Source organism: Rattus rattus, chromosome 3, assembly GCF_011064425.1.
Source record: "Rattus rattus isolate New Zealand chromosome 3, Rrattus_CSIRO_v1, whole genome shotgun sequence".
Taxonomy (NCBI): domain Eukaryota; kingdom Metazoa; phylum Chordata; class Mammalia; order Rodentia; family Muridae; genus Rattus; species Rattus rattus.
In genome coordinates, this window is record NC_046156.1 from 96,141,514 (window position 1) to 96,162,279 (window position 20,766).

Consider the following 20,766-nt stretch of genomic DNA (forward strand, 5'->3'; position numbering starts at 1 on the left):
GTACGTGCAGGGAAGTTTTACCTAAAATCTGAAGCTGCATTCTCAAGGATTCTTTACAGTTTCCTCAATTTACCAACTACTTCACCCAGAATGACTGTTCTGAATAACAACCTACAAATAAAGTTAGGGCCAAATTAACATTCCATCTCTCATTCAACTCATTATGGGCGTAGGGTAACATTTCAGGGTTCGTGTACAAACCCCAAATATACAGTCAGAGTGGTGGTCCATGATTTCAATGCCAGCCCTCAAGAGGCAAATGCAAGCAGATTTCTGGGAGTTGGAGGCCAACGCTATTTAAATAGCAAGTTCCAGGCCAGCCAGGACTACACAGTAAGACTTTGTGTTTTTAAAAAACAAAAACTAGGGGCTGGAGAGATGGCTCAGTGGTTAAGAGCACTGACTGCTCTTCCAGAGGTCCTGAGTTCAATTCCCAGCAACCACATGGTGGCTCACAACCATCGGAAGTGTATGAAGACCAACTACAGTGTACTCACATATAAATAAAATAAATCTTTAAAAAAAAAAAAAAACTATACACACACACACACACACACACACACACATCTTTTTTTCAAGGCCATGAGTTTGAGAGTGTCGTGTGTGCAGAAAGAGGGGTTGGAGAGATAAAAGGGGAGAAGGAAACGATACAGTTATAGCATAACCTCCAGAAATACAAAAGTAGATTTTAACAATGTAGCTCAGGGAGACAACCTTTAAGTAAATCCTATGAAAGAAGTAACCCATCTTGTCCCCATAAAGAATAAAACATGCACTCTCTTTTCGTTTCCAAACAGTGGCAGGTCCCTGAGTCATGACAGCCATTCTCAAAGGGCCCGAGTGTGAAACTAGACAAAGGTGAATTAGGGTATAAGAGGATTGGACAGATGACTGTATGGTTAAGAGAATATGCTCCAGTTCTTACAGAGGACTGTGGTTAGGTCCCCAACATCTACATGGTTGCTCACAATTCTCTATGAGTACAGTTTGATGACACCCTCCTGTGGACTCCACAGACACCTTCTTCACTCATGTAATACACAAAAACTCACATAGCACGTGGCCCTCTCTCTCTCTCTCTCTCTCTCTCTCTCTCTCTCTCTCTCTCTCTCTCTCTCACACACACACACACACACACACGCCTACTACAGTTGTTTGAGGGAAGGCTATCTACTTAGTTTCTTGCTTTTATAGCCATGAAGTCCCTCTGCACTGCTGAGCTCCAAGCCCTTCCTAGCACAGCTCTGACTCTAAGGAAAGAGTCAAAACAGACTCCACTTTACAAACAAGGAAACGAGAGCTTGCTGGTTATGTAATTCCATTCAGTGGCTCAGCTATGATTCAAACCAGAATGTTTAACTACAAAACTCATGAGTACTCCCTGACTGTGGCCTGCTGATGACGACGGCCAAGTATCCGACCCGTCTGTCCACACTAGGCACACACACCACCACTGGGCCCAGATTCCCCCCTCCGAAGCAGTGAATGGAAAGTGCAACTGGCAACCATAGAAACCACTGACGAGAAGGAAGAGGCCACTTTTCTCTCAAAAACAGAAGAGACTGCCAAAAGAAACAACCTGAGTATTCACCAGCAGATCGGCAGACAAACGCACTAACAATATTCATCTGCTTACAATACCAGTTAGCCACAGGGGGAGTGAGGTGCCGCTGCTGCGTACTGAAAACAGTAGGCCAAGCAAAAAAAAGACTGCCATCGAAGTCCATGATGACATGCCTCCATTTACACAAGGGGGCCAGAATAAGCAAATGTGGAGAAACGTAAAACACACTGCTGATTGTTTAAAGCAGGAAGGATAAACAGATGGGGCGGGGGTGGGGACAGAGAAGGGTGATGGTTAATGGTTGTCTGGCTAGTAGGGGTTTTCTTTGTGCTAATGAAAATGTCCTAAAACTGATAGCTCTAACCACCATGAATACACTAAATAGATTGGATTATGTACACTTTAGGTAAATTATGTGATTTAAATTATATCCCCATAAACCTTTCTAAAAACTCCATTAATAAAATTAAAAGGAACCTTGGCTAATATCTTCAAGCTCCTCACTCAAGAATGAGGAAACCAAGTAACAAACCCAATATTCAGATCTAAATCAATTTCCTAATGTACTCTGTCTACTGGGTCCACTGCTCAATGCCTCCCACTGGGGGCCCACTTCAGTGCTAGACCAGGTATGACCCCACAAAAGGTTATAAGCCTCATTGAAGTTTCTAAGCCTGAGAAAATGAAGTTATGCCCCACAAGAGTCAAGGGAGGTAAAGACCCTAAAAACTGAGCATTTGGGCAGGAAATAAAGCCAAGCTAGACCTACATAATAGAATGCACCAGATAAAGGATCAGACAAGAGGTGCAGATACTATGGGAAGGAGTTAAGTATCACGCTGGGGCCAGCAAACAGTGAGCCTACATGAGCAGAGCAGGGTGTTCATGTTGGAAAGGGTAAGAAGCCTGCTAGGTCAGCCCTGACAGGACAGGACTCCTCTGAGAGTGGTAGAATTAAAACAATGGGAGGGAGTGTCTAGTTCCAACCACAGGGACCAAGGTCTGGTATAAGGAATTACAGCCTACAAAGGAACAATCAAGTCACAGGAGGGTGGAGGTAGCAGGAATGGAGAAGCAGGAAGGAAAGATGAGATCCCAAAGAGGTGAGACAGCACCGTCAACCATGTCAAGGATGGAAAAGGGCAGCCAGGGCCAAGGTCTGACTGGTATACGACTCTGGCCAAGTAAATATCTCTACCTTGGTTTTCTGAGTAAAATGGAGGTAAACAATTTTGGGGGTGATTAAATATAGAAAGTATTAAAAAGAAATGTATAAAGGCAGAGCGGCTCACACCTTTAATACCAACACTCAAGAGGCAGAGGCAAGAAGATTCCCGTGAGTTCAAGTTCAGCCTGGTCTACATCCTGAGTTCCAAACCAGCCAGAGCTACATGGTGAAATGCTGTCTAAACCATATATATATATATATATATATATATATATATATACACACACACACACACACACACAGAGAGAGAGAAAGAGAGAGAGAGAGAGAGAGAGAGAGAGACATACAAACATACAGTGACAAAGAGTGGGACTTCTGTTAGACAAGTCAATGTAGAGGTAGGTGTATCAGGAACTAGGTGACCTAGCTCCTGAAGATGACAGCAGAAGCAAAGGGAAAGCCTCACGCTCTCTCACCAAAACATTCCTTTTCAGTCTCTGGTTCAGTTACTCATTCTTAGGTTCTAGAAAATAATAAGACTTGGCCCTGACCTTTGAGGATGGGCCTTCTGAGAGAAAAAGAGCTAACAGACTAATGACCATTCCCTACCAAAGTCCAACCATCATGAATGCTTGACCATGATCTCGAACACACACATACCACACACACATTTTAAAAAAGAAACTATGGGTTGGGATTTAGCTCAGTGGTAGGCGCTTGCCTAGCAAGCACAAGGCCCTGGTTTGGTACCCAGCTCGAAAAAAAAAAAAAAAAAAAAAACTAAAAATAAATAAATAAGCTATCATTGCAAACACAATGTACATTTAGTAATTAAACTTGTTGAGTGTCGTGTCTTTGGATAATCAAGCTCTCCCCTAAAAGTGATGAGGTGGGCAGCAAGGTACTGAGTAGGTAAAGGAACTGTGGGGCCGGCCTATATAATCCTCAATGACATGTTAATAAACATCAAGATAAATCTCTACTTGAAAAATTAGTAATCAATGAATGATTTAGAATGGGGTGTACCCAGGAGTACAGTCTCCCCTGGATTTATCTGGCTACATTGACAACGTTTCCTTTAAAGTTTATTTATGGTGGGCCACTGAGCATGAACCTGAGGCCATGTTTAATATTCAAGACTGACTAGCTCCTCTGACATCAATAAACTCACTATTGATAAAGTTAACCTGCTTAATTACAGCGAAGATCCCAAATTCCCACTTAACCTCTAGTATTAAATGCAATAGTCCCGTTAAATTCCTGTAAAATCCCTTGAAACAAAAACAGCTTTCTCCAGCTCTGCTGGGAAAGTTTCAGTCTCAAGAGCTTTTAAAAGCAGAAGGGTAAGGTGGTAAATTTCCACCAAACAGAGCGTGCAAATAATCTGGGGATGCATGTGTACGACGTGCTACTCACAGTGGCAGTCTCTCTCTTGGATCTTCATTGTTTGGTCTGGAGACATGATATCTTACAGTGTACAGTCAGACAAGAAAATGAATACCAAGAGTAGTAGAATGAGTAGAATGAAGTCTACTTCATATATACCTACTATGCCAAGGACAGTGGGACACGAAACCAACAAACATCAACTGGAAAATTATCAAATGATCAAGTAGAGAAGTGAAAACATATTAACTGAATCCCTACTATATATCTGGTTTTAAGCTAGATGCTTGAGAAATACAAAGTGGTCAACATTTCTTTCTTAGCTCTACAAATTTACAAATAAAGAATAAAAAAGAAACACAAGTGCCTTCCATCAGAGCAGACGAGGGTAGCCTACTAGGACCAAACTCAACTGCAAATCAAATCTGTACTATTGCATCAGATCTAACTGTGTCCATTTCTGCCTCTGAACACCAAGTGATGTTGTAATGATTTCAAAGGCTGCTGAGATGACTTAGTTAAGAGCTCTTGGGGAGGATTTGAGTTCAATTCCCAGAACCCACACTAGACAGTTTACAACCAGTTATTATTCTAGCTCCAGGGATCAGATGCCTCTGGTCTCCTTGGCACTGCACTCATGTGTACACACACACACACACACACACACACACACATTTTACAACATCCAATGCCAACACTGTATTTCTTTGCATCAGTGTGCATGAAACTAAAGCTAACACAATTCCCAGTCCATATTTTTAAGATGACAAGTAAGGGAAATGAATTAAGCTCTTGCTTTTCACAATAAGCATTACACGACATTCTAATGGCCAAATACTACCTGGTAGAGATTAAATTACTAGGGGGATTGGGAAGAGGTAGGTCTTCTGCTTGTTTGGACCACTAGGGTGTTAGGGAGGAGATGGAGTTGGCTGTCTTAAAAGACCAAGCACAGAGGTAAAAGGCACCACATGCAAGGAGAGAAATTACAACTATGCCCAGAAATCTAGAGAGCAGCTCTGCATGGACACTTGTGGCATTCCTCTGTACAAAACGGAACAAAGACTCAAGAAAAGGGTATCGTTTACACGGCTCCCTCCAAGTCTGTTTTGTAACATGAAAAGCCCACGCCCTTGCTGTATACATGCGTATGTGGAGAAAAGACACTTGGCTGGGAAGACACTCCAGCACCCCTAGCATCGAGACGCCAAGGGTTCACCTGAAGGGCAATGGCATTCACACAGTACTTGGTCTTGACTTCACATTTTAGCCAGGAGAGACAAGGAGTCTGATCTCTCTATCTGCCTCCTTAACTCTTTGAACCTTTGTTTTTCTCTTTCCATCCTTCTTAGTATAAGGAAAAAAAAAAAAAAAAAAAAAAGAATGCCACAAAGTCTGAACATTTAAATTCAGCCCACATGACATTTCCTTCACATTTAATTACTTCCATACAATTTACATCCGCTAGTCACGCTAGACCCCAGAGTATTAAACATGCTCCTTGACAAAGACGCTCTTGTCCAACAATAACCCCCATAATCAAAGTTCAGGAATTATGGGTAAAGCCCAGCTGGCTGATGGATGAAACAAACAGGTTTTTAAATTCATCCGAGCAGGCTCCAGACCAGAAACAAACCAAAGCCCGGCCACTCTAGCATCGTGCTCAAGAACAAAGGCAGGCAACATTGCAAAAGGAGCAGTCTGCCTGCAGCCACCTGCTGCTTCATGTGGCTTGCCCCAGGAGCCAGCATGCCAGCATACCTGAAGACTCGTTCGGTTTTCAAGGTTTTTAGGTATGAATAATGTAATAGTGTAATAATATAGCTGGCGTTTAAATGCTTTTAAAGTAGTAAATCATTCTTCAGGTAAGCTCTTTTATCCCCCAGCAAACTCGGGTAACAACAATTATCTCTCCCGTAACAAAGGAAATCTACAAAACACCCCAAGTCTTTTATGAGTATTGCTATTTCTAGACACTCGTTTATATTACTTATATTACCTTCCTCGCCTTTCCCAAAACTTTAGCTTTGAAGGTTCATGATAGCACAAGAGTCTTGGGTCTCCCTTACTCTCCTAGGCCCCCTCTCACAAGAAACTTGCCAGTTTTCTTACAAAATCCCCCTTAAGGCCATTTATAACTTCATGCAATCTCCCCTCATGCTCAAAGCCCATTCAGACTGCCAAGTACAAACGACCTGAACTGTCTCTCAGATTCACACCCATTTTTCAGGTAACTCATTAAAATTCCAATAGCCTGGACCTCGGCTCATCTTTTTAAACCACTGTTCCGTCTACGGATAAAGGTTAGGACCAATACAGACCCATCCCACTTATACCACTGGGACCTCAGAAACTGAGAGATGAAATGTTTTGCTTCTAGCCAAAGAAACACTTTTGATCTTTTGTAACAAAAAGCAACTCTGAGTCAGGTATGGTGACACACACCTTTAATCTCAGCATTCAGGAGCTCTGTGAGTTCGAGACCAGCCTGAACTGAATTACATAGTGAGTTCCAGGACAGCTAGCCTATATAAAAAGACCCTGTCTCAGAGAGAGAGAGAGAGAGAGAGAGAGAGAGAGAGAGAGAGAGAGAGAGAGAGAGAGAGAGAGACTGACCTCAGGAGATAAAGGTGCTCGCTGTGAAGCCTGAGGATCTGAATTTGATCCCTTTCCATGCCCTTATCCCAGCAATCAAGAGGCAGAGGCAGAGGCAGGTGGATCGCCATGATTTTGAGGTTAGCCCTGTCTATATAGTGAGCCAGTCAATGTCTACATAGGTCAGCTAATGCAATACAGTGAAATTTGGGAAGGGGAAATAGAATAAATTTTACTAGAAGACTGGGGCTGGTAAGGACAGAGTGGATGATCAGGTGAGGGAAGGGCTATGGAAGGCTGAAATTGAGGGGTATTTGGATGGTGATGTGGAAACCTAGAGCAACCTAAAATATATGAAGGTGATTACCTTAGGTTAGGGTTTCTTTGCTGTGAAGAGACACCATGACCATAGCAACTCTTATAAAGGACCACAGTTTATTCGAGCTGGCTTACAAATTCAGAGGTTTAGTGCATTACAGTAATGGCGGGAAACATGGCAGCATGCAGGGTAGACAGGGTACTGGATAAGGAGCTGAGAGTTCTACATCTTGATTCCCCAGGCAACAGGGAGAGAGCTGACTGGAGCTTTGGAGGCCTGGAAGTGACACACTTCCTCCAGGAAGGCCACACCTGCTCCAACAAGGTCACACCTCCTAATAGCCCCACTCCCTATGGGCCAATCATTCAAACATATGAGCCATGTGGAGGCCATTCCTATTCAAACCACCGGCAATCCTAAAGAGGACTCCCAGTAATGAGAGACAGAGTCTTAACAGGCTTTCCCCTGTAGCTAGGTAAGGCCTTCCAAGGGCAGAACTGGGCTGCATTCAATTGAGTTGTTGGCCAACGGGGCCCCAAATAACCCAGGCTGTTGCTAAGGCAAAAGGTTGCTCTCTGCAAACTGCCAGGGAGGGCCCAAGAACCAGACACTAGATAGCACAGAGACCTAGGATTAAACAAACAACGAAATGACTCCTAATGGTATTCTGCTATACTTATATAGATCAGTGCCTTGTCCAGTCAAAAGAGAGGCTTCCTCCTGCAGCAAATGGGAACAGACGCACAAACCCACAGCAGACATTGCTTGGAGAGAGTCTAAATTAGAGATAGTCATCAAATCCCTCCCTCAGAGTTCAGGAGACCTTGAGGAAAAGGAGGTGGAAATCTGGCTCTGTCCTGCCAGAGACAATGGAGGACACGAGGAGAACAAGGCCCTCTGAACCAACTAAGCGGACATATGAGATCACAGAGACTGAAGCACAAGCACAGGACCTGCCCGGGTCCATACCAGGCTCTCTGTGGATACACTGCGGCTTTCAGCTCAGTATTTTCATGGGACTCCTGTGAGAATGAGTCTCTGGCTCCTGTGCCTACTCTTGGGACTCGGGCAACTTCCTCCTATTGGGTGGCCATGTCCAACTTCAATAGTTTTTTCCTTCATCTTATCATATTTTACTGTGCTGTGTTTGGTTGTTATCTCTTAGAAGACCCTTCTTTTCTAATAAATAAGAGACAAAAAAGGAGTAGGAGGGAAGGAGAGGCAGGAAGGAACTTAGAAGAGAGAAGGCAAACTATAATCCATGTATACTGTATGAGAAAAGAATCTGTTTTCAATTTAAAAATAATTAAATAAACAAATAAACATTTTAAAGGGACATTTCATTCAAAATTTATGTATGAGCTTCTAAATGAATGTTTTAAAAACCTGATGTTTCTTTAGCATCCCAATGAGCTGGTATATAGAACAAGTTTATCTCTGAATATAACCGGGTCTATATTATTATATCAAAGGCTACATCCAGAAGTTGGCAAGATGGCTCAGCAGGTAAAGACACAGGAGTTCTGAGTTCAATCCCTGGGACCAACACAGTAAAAGGAGAAAACCAATTTCTGCAAATTGTCCTAACTTCCACTCACACCGTGGCAATGGCAAGTTGCGGCACACAAAGGTATGAAGACAAACATTAAATAACTAAATGTAATATAAAAATGTAATAAAAACTCAGTTTTACTTCAGCTGACAAAATTCCAGAACAACAGTTTACGTCCCCAAACTCACAGACAAGTTTATAATTCTTTCTTCCTGCAGCTCTCAACCTTCAGATCCATAAAGAAGGTATGAATCACCCAAGAGGCTTACCAGGCCTAAGGAGAACTTTGCAAATGCTACTAAAAGTCCTTGAAGACACTTCGCTTTAAGGCATGCATAAGCAATGCTCTTCAACTGTCCTGGAGCCACATATGTCACCTATGAGGTAAGCTGGGTATCCTGATGCATGTGCAAGTGAGAAGTTCGCATCCTTTAGTGATTTTCAAAGCAATTCACCAGGACTTAACAATTAACAGGTTAAATGGAAGGCACGGGGCAGCACCTGACTCATGTGGCTGTGGCTAATAATTACAAAAGGCTGCAGGACAGCATAACTTGCTCCAACACTGTCAGACTCAGGACGAGGCTTCCCGGTTTGGAATGCAGGCTTTAAAGTCATTCTGTTTAACACTGACACCCAGTTTTCCATAATGACCCAACGCTCTATGCTGTTCCAACTGGGAAAAGGCTGTTGAATGATCCCTGATCAACAGTTATTAAGATTCAAACAACAGACAAGGATAAAGAGCAAATGCCTGCCTTGTGTACTGGAAGGATCACAGTCCTGAGGCCTTCCTGCGGGGCTGTCTTTGCTAAGCCAGAGCCCACCCTCACTGTCTTCACATGGAAAATGCAGGAACTGCCAAGTCAGTAACTCAAGCTGAACTTGTCTTACACCAGCAATGGAATAGCTTTTGAATAGACTAAGGGAAAAAAGATTACACTTAGAGCTTAACCTCCAAGCAACTGCACCCTTTAGTCCTAGCTTTCATCCCTTCAAGTTATTCCACAATGCAAATTCATGGCTGGGTTTTATGGTATTTTATGATATTATATTTGGCACAAGTTAGCCAAATATGCTAGGTGATATAATTTAAAAATCCCTATTTTCCCAAAGCTGAATATACACAGGCTTATAGTTTACACACTACAGAAGACAAAAACCCGTAAAGTGGGGACAGATGTACTACAGGGTTTTCTAAACTTCAGAGCCGAGCATAGGGGCACAGACTTTTAACCCCAGCACTCAGGAGGCAGGTTTACAGAACAAGTCCCAGGTCAGCTGTCCCACAGAGAAACCCTGCCCCAAAAATATAATGGTGGTGGTGGTAATGGAAGAGGAGGAGGAGGAGGAGGAACTACTCCAACAATGTCATGAACAGAACCTAAATTTATCTGTTCCTATATGAACCCTAACCCCTCCATTAAATTCATGTCTATACAAATCCCAAATCTGTAACAGTTCTCAGTTGCTCCTAAATTTACAAATAAGATAGCCTTTAATTTTTTCTTTTTTTTAAATTAATTTCATGCACCTGCGTGTATGTATGGTGCCCCTGGAAGCCAGAAGAGGATCCCCTAGAAGTAGAGTTCAGACAGTTGTTGGCCACCATATGTGTACTGGGAATCAACCTGGGTCCTCTGCGAGAGCAGCCAGGGCTCTTTAAGGCTGAGCCATCTCTCCAGCTCCATGAAATAGCCTTTTAATCCCAATGTTGGCTTTAATTATAAAACGTAACCAAACTTAACTCAGTTTGACAGAATCAAATATCGCCAGAAGAATTTTCTTGCCATAATCTCAGAAGTGCCTTTGCCAAGAACCAGTTCTAGCAAACAAACAATAAAGACAATAAAAGAACAGGAAAGATAAACCCCCACCCAAAACTGCACTCTATGTTCCAGAACCACACTTACATACATACCTGATGCTTTTATGGCTATAATTTAGTACGACACACTCCAACAATAGATACGTGCCACTAACTAACTGACCACAAGCGGAGAATGAAGAACAGGACAGGTGATTATTTTATCAATTGGGTGCTACTTGAATTCGAATCTGGTTTTTGTTCTTATTGGGGGAGGGCATTTATATTACATTATGAGTATGAGTGTTGTGCCTGCATGGATGCCTGATGCCTGAGGAGGTGGTGAGATTCCAATGTGGATGCTGGGAATTGAACCTAGGCCCTTTGCAACACCAACTCTCCAGCCCCCGAATTCAAATCTTGTAACTTGGTTACAAAAACACTGGCTTCAGATCTCATTGTAGTAGAGTGCTTAAGAAAATGTACAGTATCTCCACAAAGCAGCAGACCTATGAAGTGAGGGAACTATTCATCATCAGGGACACTAGAGACTTGTATGAGAGCATGGGGTGTTTGCCTACAACTATCTGAATTCGTATTTTCTTCATTTTTCCAAATTACATCACTAAGTTCACATACATCAGGCCCCTGTTTTTTGGTAGCCCAGGAAGTGTCCTGGATGGGGAAGTGTCCCCTGGTCATGTCTAGGTTCACAGTGCTAACCATTCCTTCTTCTAATCATTCTCTTTCCAGGCTTCCAGGCACACTTTGTTTTTAATTTCCTCCAACTTTCTGACTATTCACCTTCATGTCCTTTACAGGATCTATAAGGCCTTCTCTATCTGAAGCCCTATGGGACCTCATCCACATTTGGATTCAAATCCTGACATATAACAGACTGATGACTTATCTCTATGGTAGGAGGCCAAATGGATTGATTGGACAGAGCACAGAATATATCCTAGATCGTAAGGGCGAATAATACATAAACGCATTAAAAGTTACTTAGACATACTAGAAAAAAAATTCTGTTTAGAAAGTCCTGGTCCACCTGCCCTGAGTATTCATAAGCAGTCGAGTGTTGCTAGGGGGCGGAGCTCTTAAAAGCCAATCTCTCTCTGAAGGGATATGAGGAGTTAATGGCTGCTGAAGAGGAAGAGCCGTTTCCTTCAGTGATGTCATCGTTAGTAAAGTCTAAATGCCCTATAAATAACCCCTTCCCGTGCTATGTTAGTAATCCCAACTAAATTCATTGGGTCTCACAAAGAAAAAGACACAAAAGTAGGAGAGAGATTAGCCGGGGAAGTGGAAAAAGATCTGGGGAACAGGAAGTCAGGAGAAGGTAATGAATGGGGAGTAAAGATGACCACAATACGTGACAGTCATCTATGAAAATGTAATAATGAACACTACTGTCACATAGAATTAATATACAGTAATTGAATAAAGAGTAAAAAGAAAGAAAGAAAATCAAGGTCCAAAACGCTGCAAGGTCACTCAGTTACAATCCAAACTCAGGCACTGAATGAGAGTATCATCGTGACTCTGAGGCCAAGGTGGGCTACAGCATGAGATCACGTCAGAAAAAACTCATGGTCAAAGTATGAAGAAAAAGCGATGTCAACTTAATCAATGAAAAGTAAGAAAAAAAATCATTTCATTGTGGGTTAGATATGCTCTCTCTTGATTGGTTAAGGATTTATAATGTCAGACACACGCGTCAGTTGAAAACCCAACCCAAGCCAGGCACCACCTTTCTAGTCCCAGCTCCTGCAGGCATTAAAGGTGTATCCCTATGAACTCAAAGTCAGCAAAAAGCCAAAACAATAGGTAAAATCCAATTCTGACTACTACATAAGGAAATTAGTCATTTTATAACGTTAAAATCGTAGCTTGTTGACTGTGGATTTTTTGACTCTAAGAACTGTTTATGAGGGGCATAGAGAGAGTTAAGAATACTTGAGGCTCTTGCAGAAGAAGACCCAGGTTCAGTTCCCAGCTCGCACATCGGGTAGCTCACAAATTCTTCTAACCCTTAACCCCAAAGAAGTTGACACTCTATACTGGCCTCTGAGAGAGCCATCACACACATGGCGTTCACACAGGCACATACACATAAATAAAAATAGTAAGAACAAATGTTTTTATAAGAATTTCTGGATATAATGGTATACCACTTTAATCCCAGCAATAAGGAGGCAAAAGCCGATGGAGTTCTGTGAGTTCGAAGCTAGCCTAACCTACAGAGCAAATTCCAGGATAGCCTGTGCTACACAGCAAGCTCCTGTCTCATCATTTAGACAAAGCATAAATTCCAGTTGTAGGTACCAGGCTCTGGTAACATGGATGGTCCTGTGGACAGGCAACCTTTAAGAACCATTAGCAAGCCAAATGTCTCTGACTTACAGAATAGGGCAGTCCACCGATGGTGACAGAATGGACTGAGGCAGGCTGCTCAGCTGACAGAGTGCCTACCTAGCATTGGTGAAACCCTGGGTTCAACAGTACAAACGAGGAGAGGTGGCGTGTGCCTGAAATCCCATCAGCACTCGGGAAATAAAGCTGGAATATCAATCATAAGTTCAAAATAATTCTCAGCCTTTGAGAACATGAGACCCTGGTCTTTATTTAAAAAAAAAGAAGACAAAAATAAATAAATAGATAAATAAATAAATAACAAAGATGGCCTATCGGACAAGCAATATGTAAACAAAGAAAACTGCAATAAGGAACTGTACTCTCCCTATCTTATCAGAGTCTACCACTGAGGGTTAAAGAGGAAACTAAATTAAATACAGACACAATTTTTAAAAGTTTAAAGGCTCCTACCTGTGAGCACTAAGGGGCCAAAGGAAGCCAGTGCTATTCAACCAAAGATGACTGTGTTACTAGATCTGTTACCAAGTATAAAGCGGCTTAATCAAAAACAATATGTCAACATAAATTTCAGAAAAGGCAAAACAGCAGGGTGTGGTAACCACGCCTTTAATTCCATGGCTCAGGAGGCAGTGGCAGGCAGGGGTTCCAGGCCAGCCATGACTACATCAAGAGATCCTGTCTTTAAAAAAAAAAAGTATATTAAAAACGTTTTTAAGAATGGCCAATATTGTTGTATTAAGAGCAGAATTGTTGGGCTGGAGAGATGGCTCAGTGGTTAAGAGCACTGACTGTTCTTCCAAAAGTCCTGACTTCAAATCCCAGCAACCACATGGTAATGGAATCTGATGACCTCTTCTGGTGTGTCTGAAGACAGCCATAGTATACTATGATAAATAAATAATTAAAAAAAAAAAAAAGAGCAGAATTGTTATGACTCTTCCACAATAACATTTATAGGATAAAGACTGAATACGCTGACTGGAGATCATTTTCTTTATAATTCTGTTCTACAGTTATACACAAAAACCATGTATGCCATTATAATCAGAAGTTTAAAATGGCTCAGTGGTTAAACACACTGACTGTTCTTCCACAGGTCCTGAGTTCAATTCCCAGCAACCACACGGTGGCTCACGACCATCTGTAATGGAATCCGATGCCCTCTTCTGGTGTGTCTGAAGACAGTGACAGTGTACTCACATACATAAAATAAATAAATCTCTTTAAAAAGTTTAAAAAAAAAAAAGAAAGAAATTTAAAAATAAATGAAAACCTCGGTAGGGGACCTGAAGAGATGCCTCTGTCATTAGATAGCTCGCTATTCTTCCAAGGGCACTGGGGTTCCCAACGCAACTGGATCTAAAACCTCCATGTTCCCATGAAATAAACTAAAATAATAGCCTTCAGTGGTTTAGCTATCAGCAAACCAGGCCGCACAGGGGCTGACACGGAAGCTTCAGAGAAACCATGGTTCATCTTCCCCCACACTTGGTCTTCCCTCTCTATCGAGTACCTTAAGGGCAACCACTGCAGAGAAAAAGTGCGATACTCAAAGAGTGACCTTTAAGAAACAGAAAGGGTTGCCTTTCATCCCAACATTCAAGAGCAGAGGCGGGCAAATCTGTGAGTTGGAGGCCAGCTAGGGCTCCAAGTCAGTCCCTGTTTTAAAAAGAAAAGGGACAGACATGAGGACAACATATACCTAGAAATAATCTATCCACCCTAACAAAACGGCAAAAGGCAGTTAAAGGCGGCTTAGATGTCTCAGCTCTACTCCCCACAAAGCCACTGCTCAGCTGCAGAAGTGGCACAGGCAGAAAGAGAGTTTTGAAAGGGAAAAGAAAACCTGCTTTAAAGTAGATGGAATCATTTCAGTCAGATACCACTGTTCAGCAACATGACTTCTGCCAAATCACACCTTCATCCTCCTCCTCTAGGCTCATTTTCCTAGCCAAAAATAAAGAATAAAATACAAAAGCCACTAAAACCCGCAAACTGCTAAGTTTAAGGCCAGCCTGGTCTACAGAGTTAGTTCCACGGAGAAAACAAAACAAAATAAACTCCCCCAAAAACCCTCGAACTGATCCTTGTTGATTATAAATTGCTATGGCTTCTGATTGATAAGAACAGGATCCCTCCCCTAGCCCCACTTATGGATGACAGAGCTGTGTAATGGACGGATTCCAAGAGAATTAAATCAGGACGAACAGCTAGCTACCACTTCCCTTACGGCTGTATAACAAAGTGTGGCACAGAACATTTACCTTATTCAAAGTTCAAACAAAGCTCTAAAAGGAATCAAGAATTCTTGGCAGAATGCTTATTCTACAAGACAATATTCACAAAAACATAATTCCTTAAATTCTTAGTCACTTAGCCAAGAAATTTCCAGGGACGGCGTCAGGTCATGCCAGCATACTATTCACACCCCATCTACCATCCAAAATGAAACGATGAAGCTCTCTGGCTTAGCTGGAAGAGTGCCCGTAGCTGCAAGGGTGGACAGAAATGGACCGCAGCAGTGACTTTCCCTATACCCAAGGCTAATGTCTATTTTTGCCCTAAATCACAAACACATCTGAGCAACTTTAATCATTAAAACCACATGTAGAAAAGAATTTGTTTTTATTTAGAAGTCGCTTTTTTGTCTAGGTTCCCACAGATATCAGGCAAGCCCAGCTCTTCTGCATACGCGTGCGCATTTGTGAGCGGTTTAAAAATCATCTGAGGCCAAATGGGACCAAAAATTATTAAGACTCTACTTACATGTATTGCAAAGTTCACATTAGGAAAAAATCATGGTGAGATACATACAGCTGCATTCACTTAAGTGAACTTAATACACAAAGGTATTTTGAACATGTATGCTGTACAGAAACTAATATCTTCCTCTGTAAACTTAGAAAAACTCCATGCTATGGCATCAAATATCCGACTTCTACCGCCACTTAGAAATCAAAGCCCCGAGCATGAGTCCACACCTCGCTCAATAATCTACACACCGACTGTGTGGAAAAGACACTGAGTTGGCTTCCGGATGCCAGCACCACACTAAGCCCCAAAACAAAGACTAAAAAAACAACAACAAAAAGTATTCCCAAGAGGCTGAAGAGATGGATCGGTGGTTAAAACCACTTGATGCTCTTGCAGAGGACTGGGGTTCAGTTCCTAGCACCCAAATCCAAATTAGGGGAGCGGGTTGCAGCTCACACTGCCATGCCTAGGAATTAGACATCCTCTTCTGGCCTCCACAAGCACTTCATGTATGCACACGATGGCAACAGCTTTGGGATGAGGAAGAAAGAGCTAACCAACAAACAATATGAGTCTCAGATATGACCATAGCATCCACCGACACCACCCGCTCATTCTTAGAGGGCCTCAGTAATCAAAGGACCAAAGACCAATGCCAGGGAGGAGCTTGGCGTTGCACATTTAAAACAGTACGTGCTATCTTACATTTGAACCTTTTGAAGCATGGCTACTTAAAGAATTAAGGGCTTTAAGATGACGTTTAAGACAAGTTCTTAGACATCTTCCCTTTTGACAGCGAAGACCAGATGAGCTGAAGTGATTCTGCACCAAGTGGTTCAGCCACAACTTCGGTCCAGGTCTTTTCTAAGCCTGACCCCTATGACCTCACTGGTTCTGATAACAATTCAAGTCCCAGCCTGTTTTTTCCTCAAGAACGCCAGTCTCTTCTAGCAGTTGAAAATACACTTCTCTGTTCAATCTAATTCAAAAGCTGAATCTACTGTAAAATTCCCGACATCAAAAAGCTAGTCTGATGGAGCATGAACAGTGACAACGCACACTACTGTGGTATTTTAGGTTACCAAGTGTAACATAAGACTCCTGACCCAATTTCCACACAATTTGTTGGTCCAGCCCATAACTACTTTACAATGCGGTTGGTAATTACATTACTGAACTGTGTGGTCATTACGTCATCAGCTGGGAGAGGTAAAGCCCACCAGGGACTGTGTTCTTTTCCGGTGTGGCTACTTACCTGGCTCTGAGCTAGCTAACTTAAGTGAAGGCGCTAAGGGCCCAGATTTAGGCCAAAGTCTCTCAAACTTCCTTTCCCCAAGTTTAAGTGTTCCAATGTCCTGGAACTCTTAGGGCTTAAAGCACTATGGATGAAGTTAAATTGACTTCGCGAAATTGTTCTCTGCTCTAGTCCAACTCCCAGAAACTCACTCCCTATTTTAACTTTGTAGATCTCTGAAGCACCTTGGAATCGTCTCTGTCTCTGTCTCTGTCTCTGTCTCTGTCTCTCTCTCTCTCTCTCTCTCTCACACACACACACACACACACACACACACACACACACACACACCACACCACACCACACCACCCCACACCACACCACACGAACGCATGAGCGTACGAGCGTCACCGGGGCATCGCAACTTTGCACCTCTTGGCTGGCGACAGACTTACTTAAGGAAGTATCTCTGGCCAGTGGCCGTGAAGGTCATCTCCCACCCGGGGGGCAACGGCAGCTCGTCGGTCACGTCATAGGACTGCTGGCGGAGATGTGCGTGCTGCTGTGCAGGGCCTCCGGCGGCGCCCGCACCGGTGCCTAGCTGCAGGGATGCGGGCGACGAGTGCGAGCGGACGTGCTGCGCGCCGCCAGCTAGTCGAGGCCCGGGGTGGCCGCCCGATGAGTCGGTGCTGGACTGGCGCGAGTGCGAGCCGGAATCGGGCTCCTTAAAGAAGGACTCCGGGAGGATCTTTTTCCGCCACGAGCTGGGCTTGGGATTCATGACAGAGTTGAAGAGGGCTTCGAGGTCCGTGTCGAGGTCCTGCGTGACGTGGATGACTTGCTGCCCTGGCGGCGGGAGCGGATGGGGCACCGAGGACGGATTCATCTTTCTACAAGAAAAAAGAAAAATCGGGTCTGCCTTTTAGTGCAAGTCGGGGGCAGGGGGAGTTGTCCTGGGGAAGGACAGAGACAGCACAGAGACAGTTAGGTATGGGTCCAGGGACCAGCCGGTGGGGGAGGGGGCGCCCCTGGCCTCCGAGATTATGCAACTTTCCCGCAGCAGAGAAGCTCCCCTGAGCAAGCAGCCGCGGACCGAGGTCGAAGGTGCCTGCACCAGACCCAGTCGCAGCCTCCCCTGACCAATACGCCCACCGCCGACCCCAAGAGTCGGGACTGCGGTCGTCTAAGAGCCTAAAGGGTGCGGGGCGCGGCGGGAGCTACCTGGGCACGCGGGGAAGCCAAGCCTGGGCGCCTCCTGAACTGACGAGCAGGAACCCGGCCCCGGCTGGCAGATCCCGAGCGGATTCCCAGCAGCCGAAGGCTTTTCCTCTTACATCCCCGGAGCCGGCCTCGGGCGCTCGCACTACGCGAGGAAGCGACTGAGAAGACGTAGACTAGCGCAGCCGCCGCGGCTCCCGGACTGTCCCATAAACAAAGTTTGCTGCAAACTCCCACCCCTAGGAAAGAGGCGGGCCGAAAGTGGAGCTGTTGAATTATGCATGACCTCCTGGCTGGAGCCAGCCTGCCCTACGCCCCTCCTCTTCCTCCTCCTCCCACCCTGGCCCGGCTGGCGGGGGTGGGCTGGGCACTTCGCTGCTCCGGAGAGACCGTGCCCCCGCCCCGCCGCGCCGCGCCGACCTCTCCCGCCGAGCGCTCTATCTGCATTCCTTTGAGTTTACCACTGACTTGGGGCGGGATCAAAGAGAAAATGGTTCAAGCCTGTTAAATCAAGGGGTTATGGACAAAAACCAAATCGGAGAATAACGGAGGGCTTGCAGTTGAGGGTCCAGGGCCCAGAATGAGTGTCCGGGCAGGGCGCTTGCCTTCGCCTTGAAGGGAGCGCCCAGCACCCGGAATGTGGCACGGGGCGCCGATCTGACAGAGGTCGGACCGGGGCGCACCCTGGCTCAGGGAGACACCCGCGAGGCCAGACTTTCCACGGAAGGCTGCTTAGCGCTTGTGACCATATTTGGTCTGGTGAGGAGACAACTTGGCCGTTTGGCTTTCAATTGTCTGCAAGACGGTTTCCAAATAGTGCCGCTGTTGCTGAAGATGCGGCTTCGCCAAAGAGTCGATTGTAAACTACCAACTTGCAAGCCTTTCATCGGTCGTTAGTTTTCTCTACGAAGTGAATCTGGATAGTAGGAGTTGAAAAAAAGGTCGAGACAAAACTGCGTTCTAGAAGGCCAAGCAATTGCGCCCCCTTCCCTCCTCCCGCGGCATTTGCGAGGGTAGTGGGAGGATTGGAATGTCCCTGTGTCCCTCCAGGGAGCCTGGAACTGGGATGGAACCGGGGCAGGTGGCTAGGATAGAGAGGGTGTGCCAGTGACCCGGAAAAAGCCACACATACTCCCACCCCACTGGACCTGGGCCAGAGGTGGAGACCCCAGCCTGTGGGGAGAGGAGGTCGGGCCTGGTAAGACAGCTGCCGGGAAGAGGGAGGAGGCCTTGCCCGTCCCACTGCCAGCTGCTCTACTCTATTCCTTCTCTCCAAGAAAGGATGACCGCTTTATAAAATCACATTCCAGGAAGCCCCTACCCGACCCCGCAGATTCTAATAGACATTTATTAGATAGGCTAAATGAGGCAATACATGCAAAGCACTTTGCTTAGCCAGGGCTGGATGCAAGTTTGTCAGCAGAACTATATTAAATGCTGGCACTGTGCCTCACCATGTTTAAGGGCGAAATAAAAGTCAAAATTAAATCCACAGTTGAAGGACGACAGCACTATAGGAAAATGAAGACGACTATGACCTAACAGCAAGTTGAAGGGACAAAGGCAAAGCTACTCCATAATGTTTACTTTAAGAGCTAGAAGAGTGGACAGCACTGTGGCTCAGCTGGAAAAGGTCCTTTCCAGCAATCCTGACAACCTGAGTTCGATTCCCACACACTACATGGTGGAAGGAGGGAACCAACTCTAGCCTCCACGTGAGCCCCTACCCAACACAATTTTTTTGTCCTTTTGAGACCATCTTTGAATAGCTGTATCCTACCCCAGTATTCATACATGACCTGTGACTCCAGGTTCCTTACTGACTGGGAAATGACAGGGTAGTCTTCTACCAAGACTTCTTGGAAAACACTCATGAACTCCTTTTGCCTGAAAAATATCTGACCCCAAACTATATTTGTATAAAATGGTAAAAATCAAAGATTTATTGATAACCATAAATTAATCTTAAAACGATTCCCGAGTATATATAAAAATTTGCCATTCATTAAAATCACTAAGCTGTGCTTTGGGCTGGGACCATAGTTCAGTGGCAGGGCGCTTGCCTAGGGTCATTCCTTAGTAGTAATAAATAATAAAATGAATGTGGTTGTTTCTATAGACAGAATGATACTACAGGGCATCGGGTGTCTTCAACATTTTATACTTTTTTACTTGATAATTGCCAGTCCCGAAACTGGCATTGTACAAAATGGCAGAAGTATGTTTAGGGTCATTTCAGAAACTGTTGGAAGTTCTGTCCTAGTTCCAAGCCCAAATTTCATTTAATGACTTTTTTTTCTTTTTTAATGAAAGTCAAGTCGGCAACTCAGTCATTTTCAACATCAAATATCCTAACCAAATGCTGTGCTAATGTGATACATACTGAGGAATGGTGGCAGAAAAATATTGTCCATTCTGCATTTTTAAATCTTTTTAAAAGTAAAACACTATGCCCAGGAACACCACCACAATTCAAATCTGAGCAGTAGCACTTCAGGCATTTTTCCTTGGTGTTATATAGTGTGCACAGAGCAGAGTGCCCATGTGTGTTCAGAACCAAGAGCACAATGAAGTCACAAGAGGCCACACAGGCAAGTACTACCAAAAATGCAAGTCATATGTTTGATTTTGAATTAATTTTTTGGTTCTGTGTATGCATCCAAAAACTTTATTTTTCTCAAGGCAGGGTTTCTCTGTAGCCCTGGCTATGTCCTGGAACTCTCTGTAGACCAGGCTAGCCTGGAACTCAGTGATCTGCCTGCTTCTGCCTCTCACAGTTGCTTGCCAAAT

General features: G+C 44.2%; 1 protein-coding gene across 1 annotated transcript in view; it reads right to left on the reverse strand.

Moving 5' to 3' along the window:
- Wwtr1 (WW domain containing transcription regulator 1) overlaps positions 1-18,224 on the reverse strand; it is a 118,524-nt gene extending 100,300 nt beyond the window's left edge. The window contains exons 1-2 of the mRNA XM_032898349.1: positions 17,980-18,224; positions 17,214-17,648 (exon numbers count right to left, since the gene is read on the reverse strand). Of these exons, the coding sequence (XP_032754240.1) occupies positions 17,214-17,644 (431 nt within the window). The 5' untranslated portion in view covers positions 17,645-17,648; positions 17,980-18,224. The remainder of the gene's footprint in view (positions 1-17,213; positions 17,649-17,979) is intronic.
- Between the last annotated feature and the right edge of the window lie 2,542 nt (positions 18,225-20,766).